Source organism: Coregonus lavaretus, assembly GCF_964263955.1.
Source record: "Coregonus lavaretus genome assembly, chromosome: 5".
NCBI classification, from domain to species: Eukaryota; Metazoa; Chordata; class Actinopteri; order Salmoniformes; family Salmonidae; genus Coregonus; species Coregonus lavaretus.
Window position 1 is genome coordinate 70,450,831 of NC_139992.1, and position 17,801 is coordinate 70,468,631.

At 41.5% G+C, this 17,801-nt stretch overlaps 1 protein-coding gene across 2 annotated transcripts; it reads left to right on the forward strand.

Moving 5' to 3' along the window:
• The first annotated feature begins 2,750 nt into the window (after positions 1-2,750).
• LOC311129810 (interferon alpha/beta receptor 1a-like) lies at positions 2,751-7,498 on the forward strand. Of its 2 annotated transcripts, none has more exons than XM_084162265.1 (6): positions 2,751-2,971; positions 3,539-3,665; positions 3,820-4,001; positions 4,405-4,565; positions 5,370-5,514; positions 5,632-7,492. In XM_084162265.1, the coding sequence occupies exons 1-6, from the start codon at positions 2,923-2,925 to the stop codon at positions 6,069-6,071; spliced, it is 1,104 nt and encodes a 367-aa protein (XP_084018391.1). In that variant the 5' UTR covers positions 2,751-2,922; the 3' UTR covers positions 6,072-7,492. The 2 variants fall into 2 exon arrangements, with proteins under 2 accessions (XP_084018391.1, XP_084018390.1); XM_084162264.1 differs by having other exon boundaries at positions 2,763-2,971; positions 5,370-5,520; positions 5,632-7,498.
• Positions 7,499-17,801: the final 10,303 nt, after the last annotated feature.

Below are 17,801 nucleotides of genomic sequence, written 5' to 3' on the forward strand. Positions count from 1 at the left end.
GTCAGAACAGAAGCCGAAATGAAGAGGGGAAAATAGACCAAATTATTAGGGTGAGGCACATGGGCTACTAACAGCTTCCTACACAACATACGTGTATTACTTTCTTAGCTACAGTATACATATCTCCCTGGCATATTACATAATTTATGTAACAGCATACAATACATTTTTGGACTCACCTTGAATAGGAAGGTGGTGTGGCAGTCCTTCATGGGCAAATTTTGTCATCAAACTTTGTCATCAAAGTCTGGCATTCTCTGGATTTATGGTGCTTTCAAGACTACTGGGAACTCTGAAAAAACAAGGTCAAATTATGATGAGTCCGTGATCTTCAGGTCGGAGTTCTAGAAAGAGGCCCGAGTTCCCGATTTTACAATTCAGAGTTGGATGACCGTTCAAAACGTGTTTTCCCAGTCTGAGCTTGTTTTTTCCCCAAGTTCCAAGTTGTCTTAAACTCACTGAAGTCAGATTTCCCAGTTCACAAATGGGAACAAATCATGCTTCATTGGCAGCATGGCCAATGTTGAATGTTTATCATTTTAAGCTTGGAAAAGAGTCCCTTAATCCCAGACTCGGGACCACACAGCCACTTCACTGAATAGCAGGTTAGTGATTGCTTTGCAATGCTTGCAGTTAGCCACTGATTCCTTCCAAACCACTCATTATTGAATTTGCGATTTCCAACTTGTTGTGTAATGTTTATGTCCAATGGCTGATGAGCACCGATACGTTTTCTCTATAATTTCTCTTCGTTATTGCTCTTCATATGACAAGGATTAAAAAGGATTTGCCAGTAGATTGTCGACTTGATTCATGATGATGACTGCTAGCTAAGATTTTGAAAGGATGATGTTGACATGATCAGTCCAATCAAAGCTACTGTAGATATAACGTGATTTGACGTCATTTTATCTGTGGCCAATGACCTTGAGCCTTCTTACATTTACATTTTAGTCATTTAGCAGACGCTCTTATCCAGAGCGACTTACAGTTAGTGAGTGCATACATTTTTCATACTGGCCCCCCGTGGGAAACGAACCCACAACCCTGGCGTTGCAAGCACCATGCTCTACCAACTGAGCTACAGGGGACTTGGATGGGCACTTCTAATGTAACTATGGCAACACCCAAGGGGCTTGAATTTTCGAGCTCTACCCTTAGACTTGGCGGTGATTTAGTGTCCCCATGAGTGACAGAACACTGAGCCAATCACGGCGCAACTAGAGAACATTACCAACCCCTATGCTCTGTATTTTCCGCTGGCTGCCCCACTACCACCACAGAAGCACTGATCTAGGCTGAAACACCTGCATTTTGGAGCTGCCTTACTCAAGGAAGCAAAAAGGAGACCATGTTTGAATGCCGCTTTATTAACTCATTGATACAAAACAATGTTTACATTGTTTGAAAACTGATATGTGACACGTATTAATGCCAAAATAACATGTAAAACAGGCAAGGCCCCCCCCCCCCCCCCCCCAAATGTTTTTTTTATAAAATATTTTATTTTAGCTAAAAATGTGGGGCTCAAAACAGCTGCCCTGAATGAGGGGTCGCCACTGACGGTGACAAACGGTGCCCACGAACGGTTAGGGTCTACATAAAGCTGTCCCGAGAGTGGAGCGTATGGCTGACTTGCTTAAATAAATATGGTTTCTACTTACTCCTTGTGGATTTGTGTAACTGGATAAGAACCTCATTCTCCTTCAATAACATGAGTTTGACTTTTGAACCATACATTATTACATTTATGTTCAGTAAATTCACAATGTTTGTTCATATATAATTAACACTTAGCTCTTAAGAATATGCAAGTGCGTGCAAGCAAACGAGCTGCGATGAGGTAGGCCTATTTTTTTCAGCAATTTCGAAATGGACAGCGACAGAAATTCAGATAGATATTAGTTCAGATAAATTCAGCATGATGTTGAGGCCTTAACTTTACTCTTCTTTAAGTCACCACAGAGAGAGCAAGAGAGACCCAGACAGCGGTTAGCCTACCATTTGAAGTATTGTAACGACCCTGTATTGTGTTCTGTGTTCATGGGTGTGTTATCGTCCTCATGGGTGCTAGCAGGGGTTAAATATGCCAGGACAGATGGAAAGGTTGGGGGGGTATGATGGGTAATCCCGCGGGGTTTTGGAATGCTTAAATAGGGGTTACGGTCTCATCTCTCTCTCTTCTGTTCGGGACCCTTGATTTGACATGTTATATTTGTGTATGTTCGAGGTTTAGCGGCGTGGGCTGTGGCCTGAACAATAGCCCATTCAGGAATAAACCTGTGTTCTGCCTGTACACCTGGTGCCCGTCTCTCTTTTACTTTATGACCCAGCTGGGTCATTACAGTATTTTATTAGGCCTATTTGGTCTAAAAAGGAAGGACAATACAATCACGAGGATCCAAGTAGTCCTGGTGAATAGTGTGCACAAAACAAACAATGGTTGTCTTCATTTATATCTTTGGTCATACTGTACAATACTGAACATGCTGTATTATTGCATCCAAATGGAGTTTCATTCATATTAAAGTAATTATCTGTCACCTCATACGCCTTGCCTAAGTGTTTAATTGCATACTGATTAATTGATGTTGCATGCTGTGAACTTGACCTCTGTTACATTTGTGATTAACTTTTTTAAATATATATGAGTAACGGCCACTTGTGGCTTTGCGAGTGCGTGCTGCTGCTTCCAGACAGTGACTACCTTTTGATTTCCTGTGTGTGTGTGGTTAGTTTCTTCTAGAATTATACTGAGGAAGGAGTTCGATCGTGAACACACGCTTCCGTGTGCGTAGGGTATGATGAGAATGAGAACAGCAACACAATTCCGCGCATTTTTTAGACGTCTTTTTGTCGCGGAGACTGAAGGGTCGATGTGGAAATAGAGCGGAGGGAGGCAATCAAGATCAGGGATTAAATATGCTATTACGCCTATTTCCTTGGCCAGTTTTCCTCCTTGCATACTCCGGTAAGTATTTTAATTCAAAATGAAAACGAAACGATAGACTGCTTTATGAGGCTTCTTTTACAATGATTGAGCGGTGAATAGACGTTTGTTTAAAATAAATCACACCTCTACAAGGGTTACAGGTTAATCTAAAAGTTTGCAATATTGATCGTGTATAGTCATTGTGTATTCTCTGTACTGTACGGATCTTTGCAGATTTAGGATGAGTAGGCTATCAAAATCTATTGCCTTTTTTCATTTAAACAATATTGTTTGCAGTCTACTTTTCATTTAGAAAGCTAACAGCCACACGGGTTTAAAAATGATGTACAGAACAAGACATCTTCAGCCTGCTGTGATTTCCTTTTCTTTCTCAACATCCTGTGCTACATGTCAGTAAACTGTCTGGTCTAGGCAAAGGTGTGTGCTGAAAGTGATTTAATATATCCTGTCTCAGCAGGCCTAGATGTTGGTGTAATGGCTTTGTTGTCCTCCACCTCTGCTAAAACTTCGCTATAACATCAACATTGCTGTGATACTAAAGAACATCTGAATTCTGACATGATTCTGGTGTTGTGTTTCCCTCAGAGTTCACTGTGCTGCCTAGTCCTCATAACGTGAAGATGGATGCAGTGAACACTCAATACATAATGAGATGGGACTGGAATCACTCCCTGGCCAATCACAACGTCACGTTCACCGCACAATACACATTGTGAGTACCAAGAGCCTTTCTTACTCCAGGACAATAAAGGGTACATTTTTATTTCAGTAAAAAAGACATTCACTCTCCTTCAAGCATGCTGTCTGGTACTTGAACGGACCCCACCAACAAGCTAGCCTTTTGTCCTCTCTGTCTCTCCTCATAGTTCTAATCAACGGTTTGACGAGGGATCCTACTCAGGGAAATGTATCAGGATAACTGAGGAGAGGTGTGACTTCTCTAGGGAGCTGGACCTCTACGTTGGGTCATACATACTGAGAGTGAGGGCCGAGGGCAGGGGTCAGATGTCAAACTGGTCCTGTCTGAAGTTCGTTCCTGATGAAGATGGTGAGGCCAACAACATCCGTATCTGGACACTGTGTGGCTGTGTGCAAGCTTTTGTTTCAGCCCAGCTCCAACACATTTTAGTAGACACTCTTATCCAGGCAAACTTATAGTAGTAGGTGCATACATTTTCAGACTTTTTTCAGACTTGTCCAATGTGGGAATCAAACCCACAACCCTGGCGTTGCAAGTGCCATGCTCTACCAACTGAGCTACACGCGATTCATAAAACACACCTGATTCAAATAACTGTGGTCTAAAATAGTTTGTTGATGATTTTAATCATGTCTGTAAGTGGAACATTGCTAGCCTACAGACTAAAAACAGCATGCGCTCAAGTGCCATAGGTTGTTGTAGTGAAGGCTGGGATGTAGCCATGACAGCAATGTGTGTTCCTGTGTTACAGCGGCCCTAGGCCCCCCGTCCCATGTGGCGTTAGATCCAGGGGACGCCATGGTAACAGTGAGCTTCAGGAAGCCAATGAAGGAGCAGGACCACACAATGAGGTCCATGTTGGACTCCATGTCCTTCAGTCTGCAGTATTGGGAGAAACATCCACCCAGCAAGGTCAGGACTCACTTCAACAGCTAGGCTTTTATGGATAAATAGTAGTGATGATTCACAAATAGAGTGGTGGTAGGAGTTTGGTTAAGATGGGAATAACGGGCAAACCGCAGTGAACAACTCTTTAGGAAGCATCAGCAGAGGGCCAGACAAATGTCATGTGCACAAGCAAATAACGCCACTCCACTGACCTTTCTCATAACATAAAATCCTCCAAAACAATTATAAAACAAACGGGTGCTGTACTCTCTTTGAAGTCTAGCAGCTGGATATACTGTGATAAGAGACCGGGGGTGGGAGGGGGTTGCCAGATCAAACACGTTTTTGGTGTATTTGAAGCCTGCAAAGATGAAGAAAAGTCATTGAGGTTTCCATTTCTTCTTTGTTCACTCTTCAATGCCTATCCTCAAGTGACTCACTTGTGTTATTGTCCCATGTTGTGTGGTTGGGCCATGTGACCTAGAAAAGAGCGAGAAGAAGAAGGGCAGGAAACAGGATGTATAAAGTGAAGGAGCTGGTGGTTTTCTCTCTTAACCCCTCTGTTACATACATACAGTATTTACTCATGATTACCATATAATAAGCTCCTTCATATTTGATGTATGCTTAAGTCTAGGGTCCAACTTGATTTTGATCTTTGGCGTAGAGAAATGTTTTGATGTTTTTTTTGGTTGAGATATCTGAAGAAAGTAGAGCTCACTGCTTTATCAACCAATGTCACACCTTTTGTTTTTTCAAAACCCTCAACTCAAGTACCCACACTATTCATCTGTCTCACTGGTGCCCTTTGTTGTCTCCATCATACAGAAACAAGAGAACGTTTTTGACACCGAAGAGAGAACACTGTTCTTTCTGAAGCCCTGGACAGAGTACTGCATGCAGGTCAGCGCATTCATCAAACTGTCCAATAAGACCAGCCCCTACACACCGCAACAGTGTGTGAGGACCCTGGGTAAAAGTGAGCCATTTACACACCATTACATTTCAATCCACAGTGTCCCTGAAAAAGGGATCTTTCACATTTGCGCTTAACATCTGTATTGACGCCTGCTCTGTTTGTCCCTCTAAGGACACCCTCCGGTGTGGCAGGTGTTGCTGGCTCTGCTGTGCTGTGTCACACTGATGACAGTGCCCATCTGCAGACGCTACAAAAAGAGAAAAAGTATTGTCTCAAAGTACACATTTCCTAGCAGTATACTGCATAACACACAGGATCAAATGTTCCTTCTCCTGCCTCGGGAGGAGAGCTGTGTGGCCACGGCTGTGGTGGCTGTACAGGTAGAGCAGACAAGCCAGGGTCAACAACAACAGGTCAAGGGTCAGAGAGATGTTGAGGCAGAGCAGGACAGTGGCTCCTCCTCCATCCAGAGAGGACAAGGCAGCTCCAGTCATGACTCTGGGATCTACTTAGGAGAAGACAGTGGAAAGAGGAGTGTGGGGTCAACAACAACAAGTCAACCTGAAGACACACTGAGAAAAAATATTGATCCCTTTAGCAAACTGCTGTAGAACAAGTAGTGGAGTTTTGGGGAACAACTTGGATTCACTTTCAAGAGGAGACCTCTTGGGGAAATTCTCTTATGTCAAATGAATTTTTAAGGCTATCTATAAGACTGATGCATTTCTCTAGTTTAGTTTATTGAGTTGCCTGGTAATAACGGCCAATAATGCAGGTTATGGATGCAGGTTATGGAATGTACTGTATCTGTTATAATTTTTATGCTATTCCCATTGAATAGGAGATATGAAATATGTATTGCTCAGAGAATTCACAGGCCAGTTAGAGGTTCAATGTTCATGAAAAGGGCCAAGAGGTTTTCCTGACAATGTCTTCTGACCAGGACCAACTCTGGGATAGTTGTGGTCAGGAAGAACTCCTTACTAAGGATGCAAAGCTACTGATAATTTACCAACGTTACCAGAAACTTCAGTAATTCTGGTAATTAACTGATTCTATGGCAATCTATCGTAACTTTGGTCATTTAAACTTATAACTTTCATAGTATTCATTTATATTTGTCCATGAGTGTCTAGTAGATAAACCATATGGTTCAAGAGAAAATAGCCTAATTAATGAAAAAAAGCCTCTAATCAACAATGCCATTCTTTTCAATTAACTCTGCAACTCTTCCAACTATTGGTTTATATTTAGGATAATGTGTTACAGCTTTTTCATTTTATTTTTCATTTTAAACTCGTATTCAGTTATTTCATATGTTTTACATGTCATAAAGCCACACTGGAGCTGGAGACTATTACAGACACCTGTGATAATCTGAAGTACCCTAAAGGGCCACTAGATGTCTTGTGATAGAATACATAAAATCCTTGAAAGATACCCATATTCTGGTAGTTTACTGGTGAATTTAGAAAGTTTCCAGTAATATACCCTCCCTTAGCAACCCTACTCCTGACTGTCCTAGATGTTAGAATGAATCAAGTGTGGCCTGGTCAGGGTTTCCCAAGCTTTTTCACTCAGGCCCCCCTTCCAGCATTTGGAACATCCAGCTCGTTGATCTGGACAAGTTATACATTGCTCGAAGGTATGCAATGACTGACATGACAAGAGGAAAACTCTACACAATTTTGAAATTGCACCTACTGCCCTTTGACACAACCTCTTTATATTTCCCCACTGTCATCCTCTATCTGTTCATTAAAGTCACAAAATACCTAAAAAATATATATATAATACAAAAAAAAGAATGAATGAAGAGATCCCGGTAGAGGGAGATGGGCTCAGTTCCAACATCCACACTAGCATACCACTGGTGCACCACCTAAACAATTCTACTTTTTACTGTCACGTGTCCTTGGGTATCTTGATAAATGCTTCAAGTTATTATTATGTAATGTAAGTGATATGCTAATGTACTATAAATAGAAATCGCTTAGGCTCCTTTTGGAATGCTGGTCTAGATATTAATAAACCTCTCAAATAAAATACTGTCATCCTTGTCATATGAAGAGAAATAAGGAAGATAAATTATAGATAAAACGTATCGGTCCTCATCGGCCATTGGACATAAACGTTACACAAGTTGGAAATCGCAAATTAAACAGTGAGTGGTTTGGAAGGAATCAGTGGCTAACTGCAATCATTGCAAAGCAATCACTAGCCTGTTATTCAGTGGAGTGGGTGTGTGGTCCAAATCTGGGATTAATGGTCTCTTTTCCAAATGTAAAAGGATAAACATTCAACATTGGCCATGCTGTCAATCCAGCATGACTTCTGCCGCTCTCAAAACAACTGGAAACTCAGACTTCAGTGAGTTCAAGACAACTGGGAACTCTGAAAAACGAGCTCCGACTGGGAAAATACGTTTTGAACGGTCATCCAACTCAGAATTACAAATCGAGAACTAGGAAACTTGCTAACTGGTTGTAGTTATACACGTGCCGTGTTCAACCAGTTAGCAAGTCGGAAATGTCAGAGTTTCCTACAATAGTTCCGACTAGCACATGAATGCGGCATAACGCCCACTGTGTATGTTACCCATGCATCGTCAATGGGCCGTGAGGTGAATTCTGAGCAAGGAGAGCTCTCCTTCAAGGAGTGAACGGTCATCCGAGTCGGAAACTCTGGCATTTTCTAGAGCTCCAACTTTCCGACCTGAAGATCACTAACGTCATGATTTGAGCTTGTTTTTTTAAGAAGGGATTGCTTGACGATTAGTTTAAGAAGGGATTGCTTGACGATTAGTTTAGCAATTGCGTGACGCAGCATGACAACGTGAACATGATTGGTCTGTCATCATCAGTCTGCTGGGTGAGGCGTTATACTTTCCTCCATTCATAGCCCAATGGGATTCTAATCGCCTCCTTTCTCTAATATCTCTGGTAGAGTCACACATTCTGGGATACACTCTTTTCACGCCATTTCGATACAGCTTATTCTTCTTCTTCTTCTTCTTCTTCTTTTTCTTCTTCTGTGGATTTTATATGGCTGTTGGCAACCAACTTTAAGGAGCATTACCGCCACCAACTGGACTGGAGCGTGGACCAGAGACAGGGAAGGTCTAAATCGTACCAATTATTCTCATCTCCCTAATGAAATACTACAGTTGAAGTCGGAAGTTTACATAAACCTTAGCCAAATACATTTAAACTCAGTTTTTCACAATTCCTGACATTTAATCCTAGTACAAATTCCCTGTCTTAGGTCAGTTAGGATCACCACTTTTATTTTAAGAATGTGAAATGTCAGAATAATAGAGATAATTATTTATTTATTTCATCACATTCCCAGTGGGTCAGAAGTTTACACACTCAATTAGTATTTGGTAGCATTGCCTTTAAAAACCTTCCCAAGTTCTCTCACGTCACCCCCCTCCTCCGCACACTCCACTGGCTTCCAGTTGAAGCTCGCATCCGTTACAAGACCATGGTGCTTGCCTATGGAGCAGTGAGGGGAACGGCACCTCCGTACCTTCAGGCTCTGATCAGTCCCTACACCCAAACGAGGGCATTGCGTTCATCCACCTCTGGCCTGCTGGCTCCCCTTCCTCTGCGGAAGCATAGTTCCCGCTCAGCCCAGTCAAAACTGTTCGCTGCTCTGGCACCCCAATGGTGGAACAAGCTCCCTCACGACGCCAGGACAGCGGAGTCACTCACCACCTTCCGGAGACATTTGAAACCCCACCTCTTTAAGGAATACCTGGGATAGGATAAAGTAATCCTTCTACCCCCCCCCCCAAAAAAAAATAACAGATTTTTTTTTTTTTTTTTAAACAAATAAAAATTTAAAAACAAATCAATAATAAATAAATAAAACAATTTGGAAAGTGGTTATCCCACTGGCTATAGGGTGAATGCACCAATTTGTAAGTCGCTCTGGATAAGAGCGTCTGCTAAATGACTAAAATGTAAAATGTAAATGTTTAACTTGGGTCAAATGTTTCGGGTAGCCTTCCACAAGCTTCCCACAATACGTTGGGTGAATTTTGTCCCATTCCACCTGACAGAGCTGGTGTAACTGAGTCAGGTTTGTAGGCCAGGTTTGCTTTTTCAGTTCTGCCCACAAATATTTGTATTACACAAATTGAACTGCTTATTTCTGTTGGCACAAAACTACCTCCATACTTCCATTTGTTTGTATGGGTTACCTTCAGACGAGTCCCGTTAAACCTGTGGGGGTCGTGTTCGTGAGTTTCCCCTTTCCATAGAGTGGTAGTAATATAATAGATTTGTAGGCCAAACCGTTCGGACGCTACAGATGTTTTCGTGAGAAGACCGATTTTTAGGATGTCTCATGGTCTGACAAACACTGTTGTAGCTTGGCCAACTTCCACCGTAGATGCGGAAGGCCGTGGTGGATTGAGATGCAGCCCATGCAAAAAAACAGATCTCTAGCTAAAACTGACGGATTTTGGTGGGTATTTCTTTATGATGTTACTTACAGTACCTTGCAAAAGTATTCATCCCCCTTGGAATTTTTCCTATTTTGTTGCATTACAACCTGTAATTTAATTTGGATTTAATGTAATGGACATACACAAAATAGTGAACTAAACGTTTTACTAAATAACGGAAAAGTGGTGCGTGCATATGTATTCACCCCCTTAGCTATGAAGCTCCTAAATAAATCTGGTGCAACCAATTACCTTCAGAAGTCACAATTAGTTAGATTGCACACAGGTGGACTTTATTTAAGTGTCATATGATCTGTCACATGATCTCAGTTCTGAAATGCTCCAGAGTCTGCAACACCACTAAGCAAGGGGCACCATGAAGACCAAGGAGCTCTCCAAACAGATCATGGACAAAGTTGTGGAGAAGTACAGATCAGGGTTGGGTTATACATTTTTTTTATCAGAAACTTTGAACATCCAAAGGAGCATCATTAAATCCATTATATAAAAAAAAATGGAAAGAATATGGCACCACAAAAAACCAGCCAAGAGGGCCGCCCACCAAAACTAACGGACCAGGCAAGGAGGTGTGGTCCTCTGTAGCTCAGCTGGTAGAGCACGGCGCTTGTAACGCCAAGGTAGTGGGTTCGATCCCCGGGACCACCCATACACAAAAATGTATGCACGCATGACTGTAAGTCGCTTTGGATAAAAGCGTCTGCTAAATGGCATATTATATTATATTACTATATAAGGAGGGCATTAATCAGAGCAGCAACAAAGAGACCAAAGATAACCCTGAAGGAGCTGCAAAGCATTGCATTGCATTTCTTATCCGAATGAGCAGTGGTTTCCAAATGTAACAACGATAAGTTGAATCTCGTTGTCTCTCCCTTTCACTCTCTTTCTATTGACCCCTCCTTCCCCTAACCAAGCAGTCATGCTGTTGTTCAAATCAAATCAAATCAAATAAATTGTATTTGTCACATACACGTGTTTAGCAGATGTTATAGCAGGTGTAGCGAAATGCTTGTGCTTCTAGCTTCGACAGTGCAGTAATATCTAACAATTTCACAACATATACCCAATACACACAAAACTAGTAAGGAATGGGATTTAATAATATATACATATATGGACAAACAATGACAGAGTGGCATGGACTAAGATACAGTAGAATATTATTGAATAGAATGCAGTACAGTGGGGGGAAAAAGTATTTAGTCAGCCACCAATTGTGCAAGTTCTCCCACTTAAAAAGATGAGAGAGGCCTGTAATTTTCATCATAGGTACATGTCAACTATGACAGACAAATTGAGATTTTTTTTCTCCAGAAAATCACATTGTAGGATTTTTAATGAATTTATTTGCAAATTATGGTGGAAAATAAGTATTTGGTCACCTACAAACAAGCAATATTTCTGGCTCTCACAGACCTGTAACTTCTTCTTTAAGAGGCTCCTCTGTCCTCCACTCGTTACCTGAATTAATGGCACCTGTTTGAACTTGTTATCAGTATAAAAGACACCTGTCCACAACCTCAAACAGTCACACTCCAAACTCCACTATGGCCAAGACCAAAGAGCTGTCAAAGGACACCAGAAACAAAATTGTAGACCTGCACCAGGCTGGGAAGACTGAATCTGCAATAGGTAAGCAGCTTGCCAAACATGCCCTCGTAAAACTGACTATCCTACTGATCCTTGACTTCGGCGATGTCATTTACAAAATAGCCTCAAACACTCTACTCAGCAAATTGGATGTAGTCTATCACAGTACCATCCGTTTTGTCTCCAAAGCCCCATATACTACCCACCACTGTGACATGTACGCTCTTGTTGGCTAGTCCTCACAACATATTCGTCGCCAAACCAACTGGCTCCAGGCCATCTATAAATCACTGCTAGGCAAATCCCCGCCTTATCTTAGCTCATTGGTCACCATAGCAACACCCACCCGTAGTATGCGCTCCAGCAGGTATATCTCACTGGTCATCCCCAAAGCCAACACCTCCTTTGGCCGCCATTCCTTCCAGTTCTCTGCTGCCAATGACTGGAACAAATTGCAAAAATCTCTGAAGCTGGAGACACTTATCTCCCTCACTAACTTTAAGCATCAGTTGTCAGAGCACCTTACCGATCACTGCACCTGTACACAGCCCATCTGAAATTAGCCCGCCCAACTACCTCATCCCTATATTGTTATTTATTTTGCTCATTTGTACCCCAGTATCTCTATTTGCACATCATCTCTTGCACATCTATCATTCCAGTGTTAATACTAATTGTAATTATTTTGCACTATAGCCTATTTAGTGCCTTACCTCCATAACTTGCTACATTTGCACACACTGTATATATATTTATTTCTGTTGTATTTTTTACTTTGTTTTGTTTTACCCCATATGTAACTCTGTGTTGTTTTTATCGCACTGCTTTGCTTTATCTTGGCCAGGTCGCAGTTGTAAATGAGAACTTGTTCTCAACTGACTTACCTGGTTAAATAAAGGTTAAATAAATAAAAATAAAAAATTGGTTTGAAGAAATCAACTGTGGGAGCAATTATTAGGAAATGGAAGACATACAAGAACACTGATAATCTCCCTCGATCTGGGGCTCCACGCAAGATCTCACCCTGTGGGGTCAAAATGATCACAAGAACGGTGAGCAAAAATCCCAGAACCACACAGGGGGGACAAAGAATGCTGAGTTGCATCCAAAGAACACCATACCTACTGTGAAGCATGGGGGTGGAAACATCATGCTTTGGGGCTGTTTTCTGCAAAGGGACCAGGACGACTGATCCGTGTAAAGGAAAGAATGAATGGGGCCATGTATCGTGAGATTTTGAGTGAAAACCTCCTTCCATCAGCAAGGGCATTGAAGATGAAACGTGGCTGGGTCTTTCAGCATGACAATGATCCCAAACACACCGCCCGGGCAACGAAGGAGTGGCTTCGTAAGAAGCATTTCAAGGTCCTGGAGTGGCCTAGCCAGTCTCCAGATCTCAACCCCATAGAAAATCTTTGGAGGGAGTTGAAAGTCTGTGTTGCCCAGCGACAGCCCCAAAACATCACTGCTCTAGAGGAGATCTGCATGGAGGAATGGGCCAAAATACCAGCAACAGTGTGTGAAAACCTTGTGAAGACTTACAGAAAACGTTTGACCTGTGTCATTGCCAACAAAGGGTATATAACAAAGTATTGAGAAACTTTTGTTATTGACCAAATACTTATTTTCCACCATCATTTGCAAATAAATTCATAAAAAATCCTACAATGTGATTTTCTGGAGAAAAAAAATCTCATTTTGTCTGTCATAGTTGACGTGTACCTATGATGACAATTACAGGCCTCTCTCATCTTTTTAAGTGGGAGAACTTGCACAATTGGTGGCTGACTAAATACTTTTTTCCCCCACTGTATATACATATGAGATGAGTAGTGCAAGATATGTAAACATTATTAAAGTGACTAGTGTTCCATTTCTTAAAGTGGCCAGTGATTTCAATAGGCAGCAGCAGCCTCTAATGTGCTAGTGATGGCTATTTAACAGTCTGATGGCCTTGAGATATGTATTCTGTGTTATTATTTAGTTAGCTAGTAAATAAATAATAAAGCCAATTTGTGTATTGCTGACTCATAAGTAAGGTTAGGATTCTTGCAGGTTCAAGGATTATGCGACGTTCAGAATGAGACTGATATGAGGTAATGATTTAATAAGTGACTGTTATATATATATATATATATAGATATGTACCAGTCAAAGGTTTGGACACACCTACTCATTCAAGGGTTTTCCTTTATTTTTACTATTTTCTACATTAGTGTATCTTCTAAGAGTTTAATTCGGGAGCTGGTAACTCGTTAAACAACTTATTCCGTGGTGCCCCAAATTGCTAATGAGTTAATTTTTACATTATTAATTGAATCGAGTGACAATTAAACATAGTTAGTTGATTCGATAAATAACAGTCATCAGATTAATGAAAGTCACGTCACGACACCCTAAACCTCTAAACTGAAAATAGCTGTTGTCCTCATGGGGTGTCACGGATTCTGCTGAGACTGCCCTTCCTTCTGGTTCGGGCAGGCTGCGGCGTTCGTCGTCACCGGAATACTAGCTGCTGCCGATTTATGTTTCTATGTTCACCTGGTTGTTGTCTAGTGTTGCGCACCTGTTTCCCATTATTGTATTACGTCCTTCCCTATTTAACCTGTTCGCCCCCACTGTGTGTTGTGAGTGTTTGTTGCTTGTTACGAGTGTCGTTTGTGAGCGGGTTTGCTCCTCCCTGTGTTTGGAGGTTTTGCTTGTTTCTTTACTATTCAGTAGAGTAGATTTTCATTTCATTCTGTGTCCTGCGCTTGACTCTGGCCTACCGCATTCCACAGACATTCATGACATTGGGACATGGGAAATGTCCCCATGAGGGAGAATTTTCCTTGTTTTACTATCCTTGTGAGGAGTTTGGGGGGGTTTTAGGTCCCCACAAGGATAGAAGAACCATATTTATAGCATGCAATGACTTCATCAAGCTTGTGACTCTGCAAATGTGTTGGATGCATTTGCTGTTTGTTTTGGTTGTGTTTCAGGTTATTTTGTGTCGGTTTGGAGTCACTTTTATTGTAAATAAAAATAGAATATGTTTCTAAACCCTTCTACATTCATGTGGATGCTACCATGATTATATATAATCATGAATGAATCGTGAATAATTATGAGTGAGAAAGTTAGACTTACAAATATCTTTTACATTTTAGCAGACACTCTTATCCAGAGCGACTTACAGTTAGTGAGTGCATACATTTTCATACTGGTCCCCCGTGGGAAACGAACCCACAACCCTGGCATTGCAAGCGCCATGCTCTACCAACTGAGCTACAATACTTTTGGAGCTCACTGCACATTATCTTCCCCTACATACTGCTGTTTAAGAGTTTGACTGACAGGGGGATGAAGGAGAAGCTTATATCTGTTCATCTTAAACTGAGGAACCCTGTTGCGTCTGCCTGAGAGGAGAAGCTGAAACTCTGGGTGGAGTACATGGGAGGGGTCTGACATTATTTTCTTGGCCTGTCTCATGATTTATTGTTCATAAACACAGTCTGCAATGACGGATGCTACCTCACACCCATCACCTTCATGGCTTTCTGGGCCAGGTGATTGATTTGTGATTTTAAGGTAACTGACAAGTTCCCAAACCAGGCTGAAATGCCATAGAATAGAATGTGCTCTATGACAGCCTGGTAGAATAGGAGCATGACCTTATGTTTGACTCCAAAAACCCTGAACCTACGCAGAAAATAAAGGTGTTGTTGGATCCTAGAGCATTTGTAAGACTGGACCTGAGTAATGTCCACATTATGGACCACCACAGGTGAGTGGTCACCAACAGATTTGGGGTTTGCTTGACATTTAGGTTGAGGTGGTGTCATCACACCACTGCACATACCTCTGTATCTCTGACCTATAGTCATTGTCTATACATTAGACCCAGAATGGCAGTATCATCAGAAAACTGGACAATGTAGTTATCACGGTGTCTACTTGTACATTCATTTGTAAAAAGTGTGAATAGGATGGGTGAACTCTCAGCCTTTGGGGGCACCTTAATGGCCTTGGGCTCAGACAGGGTCTCGTTCACTCGGCCCTGCCTGGTCCTGTTTGTTCAGAAATGAGCGATACCACCTAATGGTATAGGGGTTGACTGACATCTGTCTGAGCTTACTGAGGAGGGTGTGTGCCTGCAAGATGTTAAATGCTGAACTAAAATCCACAAATAGCAATCGAGCATTGGCCTTGGAGTTCTCCAGATGTTGCAGGATGAGATGCACTATGCTGAGGATTGCTTCAATAGTGCCACGTTTGTATTTGTAAGCAAACTAATACGGGTCCAACAGTGTGTTAAGTCTGACTGAAGCTTGCACATCATTATATTTTCAAGACAACAGGTCTACAGTCTTTGTTTCCTTTGGGAGAAGGCTTTTTGGGAAAAGGGGTGATGATTGCTTTCTTCCACCATGTTAACACACTTGGCAGAGAAGTAATGTCAGTCACACTTTATGTAGAAGTCATTAAGTTCATTCGCCATTGTCTTTTCGTCTGTTGTGTACAGTGGTTTTCTGGTGGGATTCATATTAGTGATGGATATTATTGTTAACCCTTGTCCTTGAATACTCTTCATTCTAAGCTGGTTTGCTGCCCAATTCTACACGATTAATTATATTGAGCCAAACACCATGTTATTGTCATCATCTGATAATAGACAAATAGATGCCATGAGTTATAATAATCAAACATAGATGTATTGGTAAATGAAAAACCGGTAGGCTGTTTGCTGCCCAATTATACAAGAGCAATTATTATTTGTAATAAATGAAAAACTGGTAGACTAATAACTGACATCAAAATTCCTTTTATTTTATTATTTAGGCTATAAGTAAGGTGTTTGTGTGTTTTGTTAACATTCAAATGGCACAGTATGATTCTCTATCAAGAATATAGTGCCTTTTAGCTCTCCAAGGCTTGTCTCACATGGTCGGTGACTGACCAATAAAAATGTGTTAAGAAACTGAAAAAAGACACGTTCAATCAAAACCGTCTAACCAATTACAGAGCGCTGGTGTAACGCCTATGGCTGTTGAGCCTACTACTAATGTTGACAAGCCAACTTTCTGTCACTCCAGTTTGCGTTTACCCATACTTGAAATCTGTCTCTAAACAAAGGACCTTTCCATAGGTTAGGAGAGCATTTCCCCTAACCCTAACTCTCTCTTTTCCTAACATTAACCCCAGTCTCATAACCTGCTACATTAATTATCCTAGCCTACTGCGTACGTTTTCCTAGTTGCGTTTATAGCGTAAGTGATAAATTGCACTAGTAAACTAATACAAATCTAAGAAGCTAGACATCATTGTGAAGGCGGCAAAAGATTTCTGGATCTCCAGGACTTTACAGCCGAAATGTTATACGGGAATACTGAATTAAGAGGTTCCCCCTCCCAGGTTCCTGAGCCTGTGTAGGGATCTGAATAGACATTTAAATCCGACTGAAGGAGTACAGTTTTAGTTTTAGTGTTTTGTTTACATTTGATTATTAGAAGTATATTTTTTCACCTTTCCCTGCTGCGTATTATTTTCTGTTAAAGTTAACCAGTTTTCCCCCCATCCAGTAGCTGGCGGCATGCACCTCTAACGTTGTTTGCGACCGCCATTATACCATAGAAGAAAAAGTAAATTCTGACATGTTCAATCTGTGGTTCTATCCTGCTACGAAAAAGTCACTTCCCGGCAGTGTTGCCATGTTCGCGGTTTTTTAGCCAAATTGGGTTACTTTGAAAACGATGTCGCGGGTGAAAATGTCGCGGGTGGCAGGTTTTTGGCCTACTTCTCAATTGCACCGCGGCCGCCATGGCAAAATGTATAAATATTTAACTGTGCTGCTGCCGACTGTCATGCAGTGAGCAGGTTGTAACTGAGTGAGTGAGTGTTGAGAGTTGAGAGTGCTGCGGCAGAGGCAGCTGAGTCAATGAGACAGAACAGCATGCGCGCACATCGTGACAACTTTTTTGTAGTTGTAAGTCGGCTATTTAGATTGGTCGAGACACCTTTTTCCATAAAACATATTTACGCGCTAGAACTGATATAACGGCGACAAGGCATTGGAAAAGGACTTTAGGCGCACTTTAGATAAATTCGCTCAGAGGTGGTTTAAAGTAAATTGCATTCAAATGTCGACTTTTCTTATGGATAACCGTATCAAGCTAAGGGTTTTACTCATGCTCAGTTCTATGGTCTGGAGCGCCGCGCCAGTGGAAATTTGAAATGGAAGTTATGGAACTCCCTCGCGTGCTTCTGTAATGGGAAAACGTTCACAATGAAAATGACA

Coding starts and splice junctions, on each gene's coding strand:
- LOC311129810 (XM_084162264.1), top strand. CDS start 2,923: ATGCTATTACGCCTATTTCCTTGGCCAGTTTTCCTCCTTGCATACTCC. Junction 3,666..3,819: donor TTCACCGCACAATACACATT/GTGAGTACCAAG, acceptor CTCTCCTCATAG/TTCTAATCAACGGTTTGACG. Junction 4,002..4,404: donor GTTCGTTCCTGATGAAGATG/GTGAGGCCAACA, acceptor CCTGTGTTACAG/CGGCCCTAGGCCCCCCGTCC.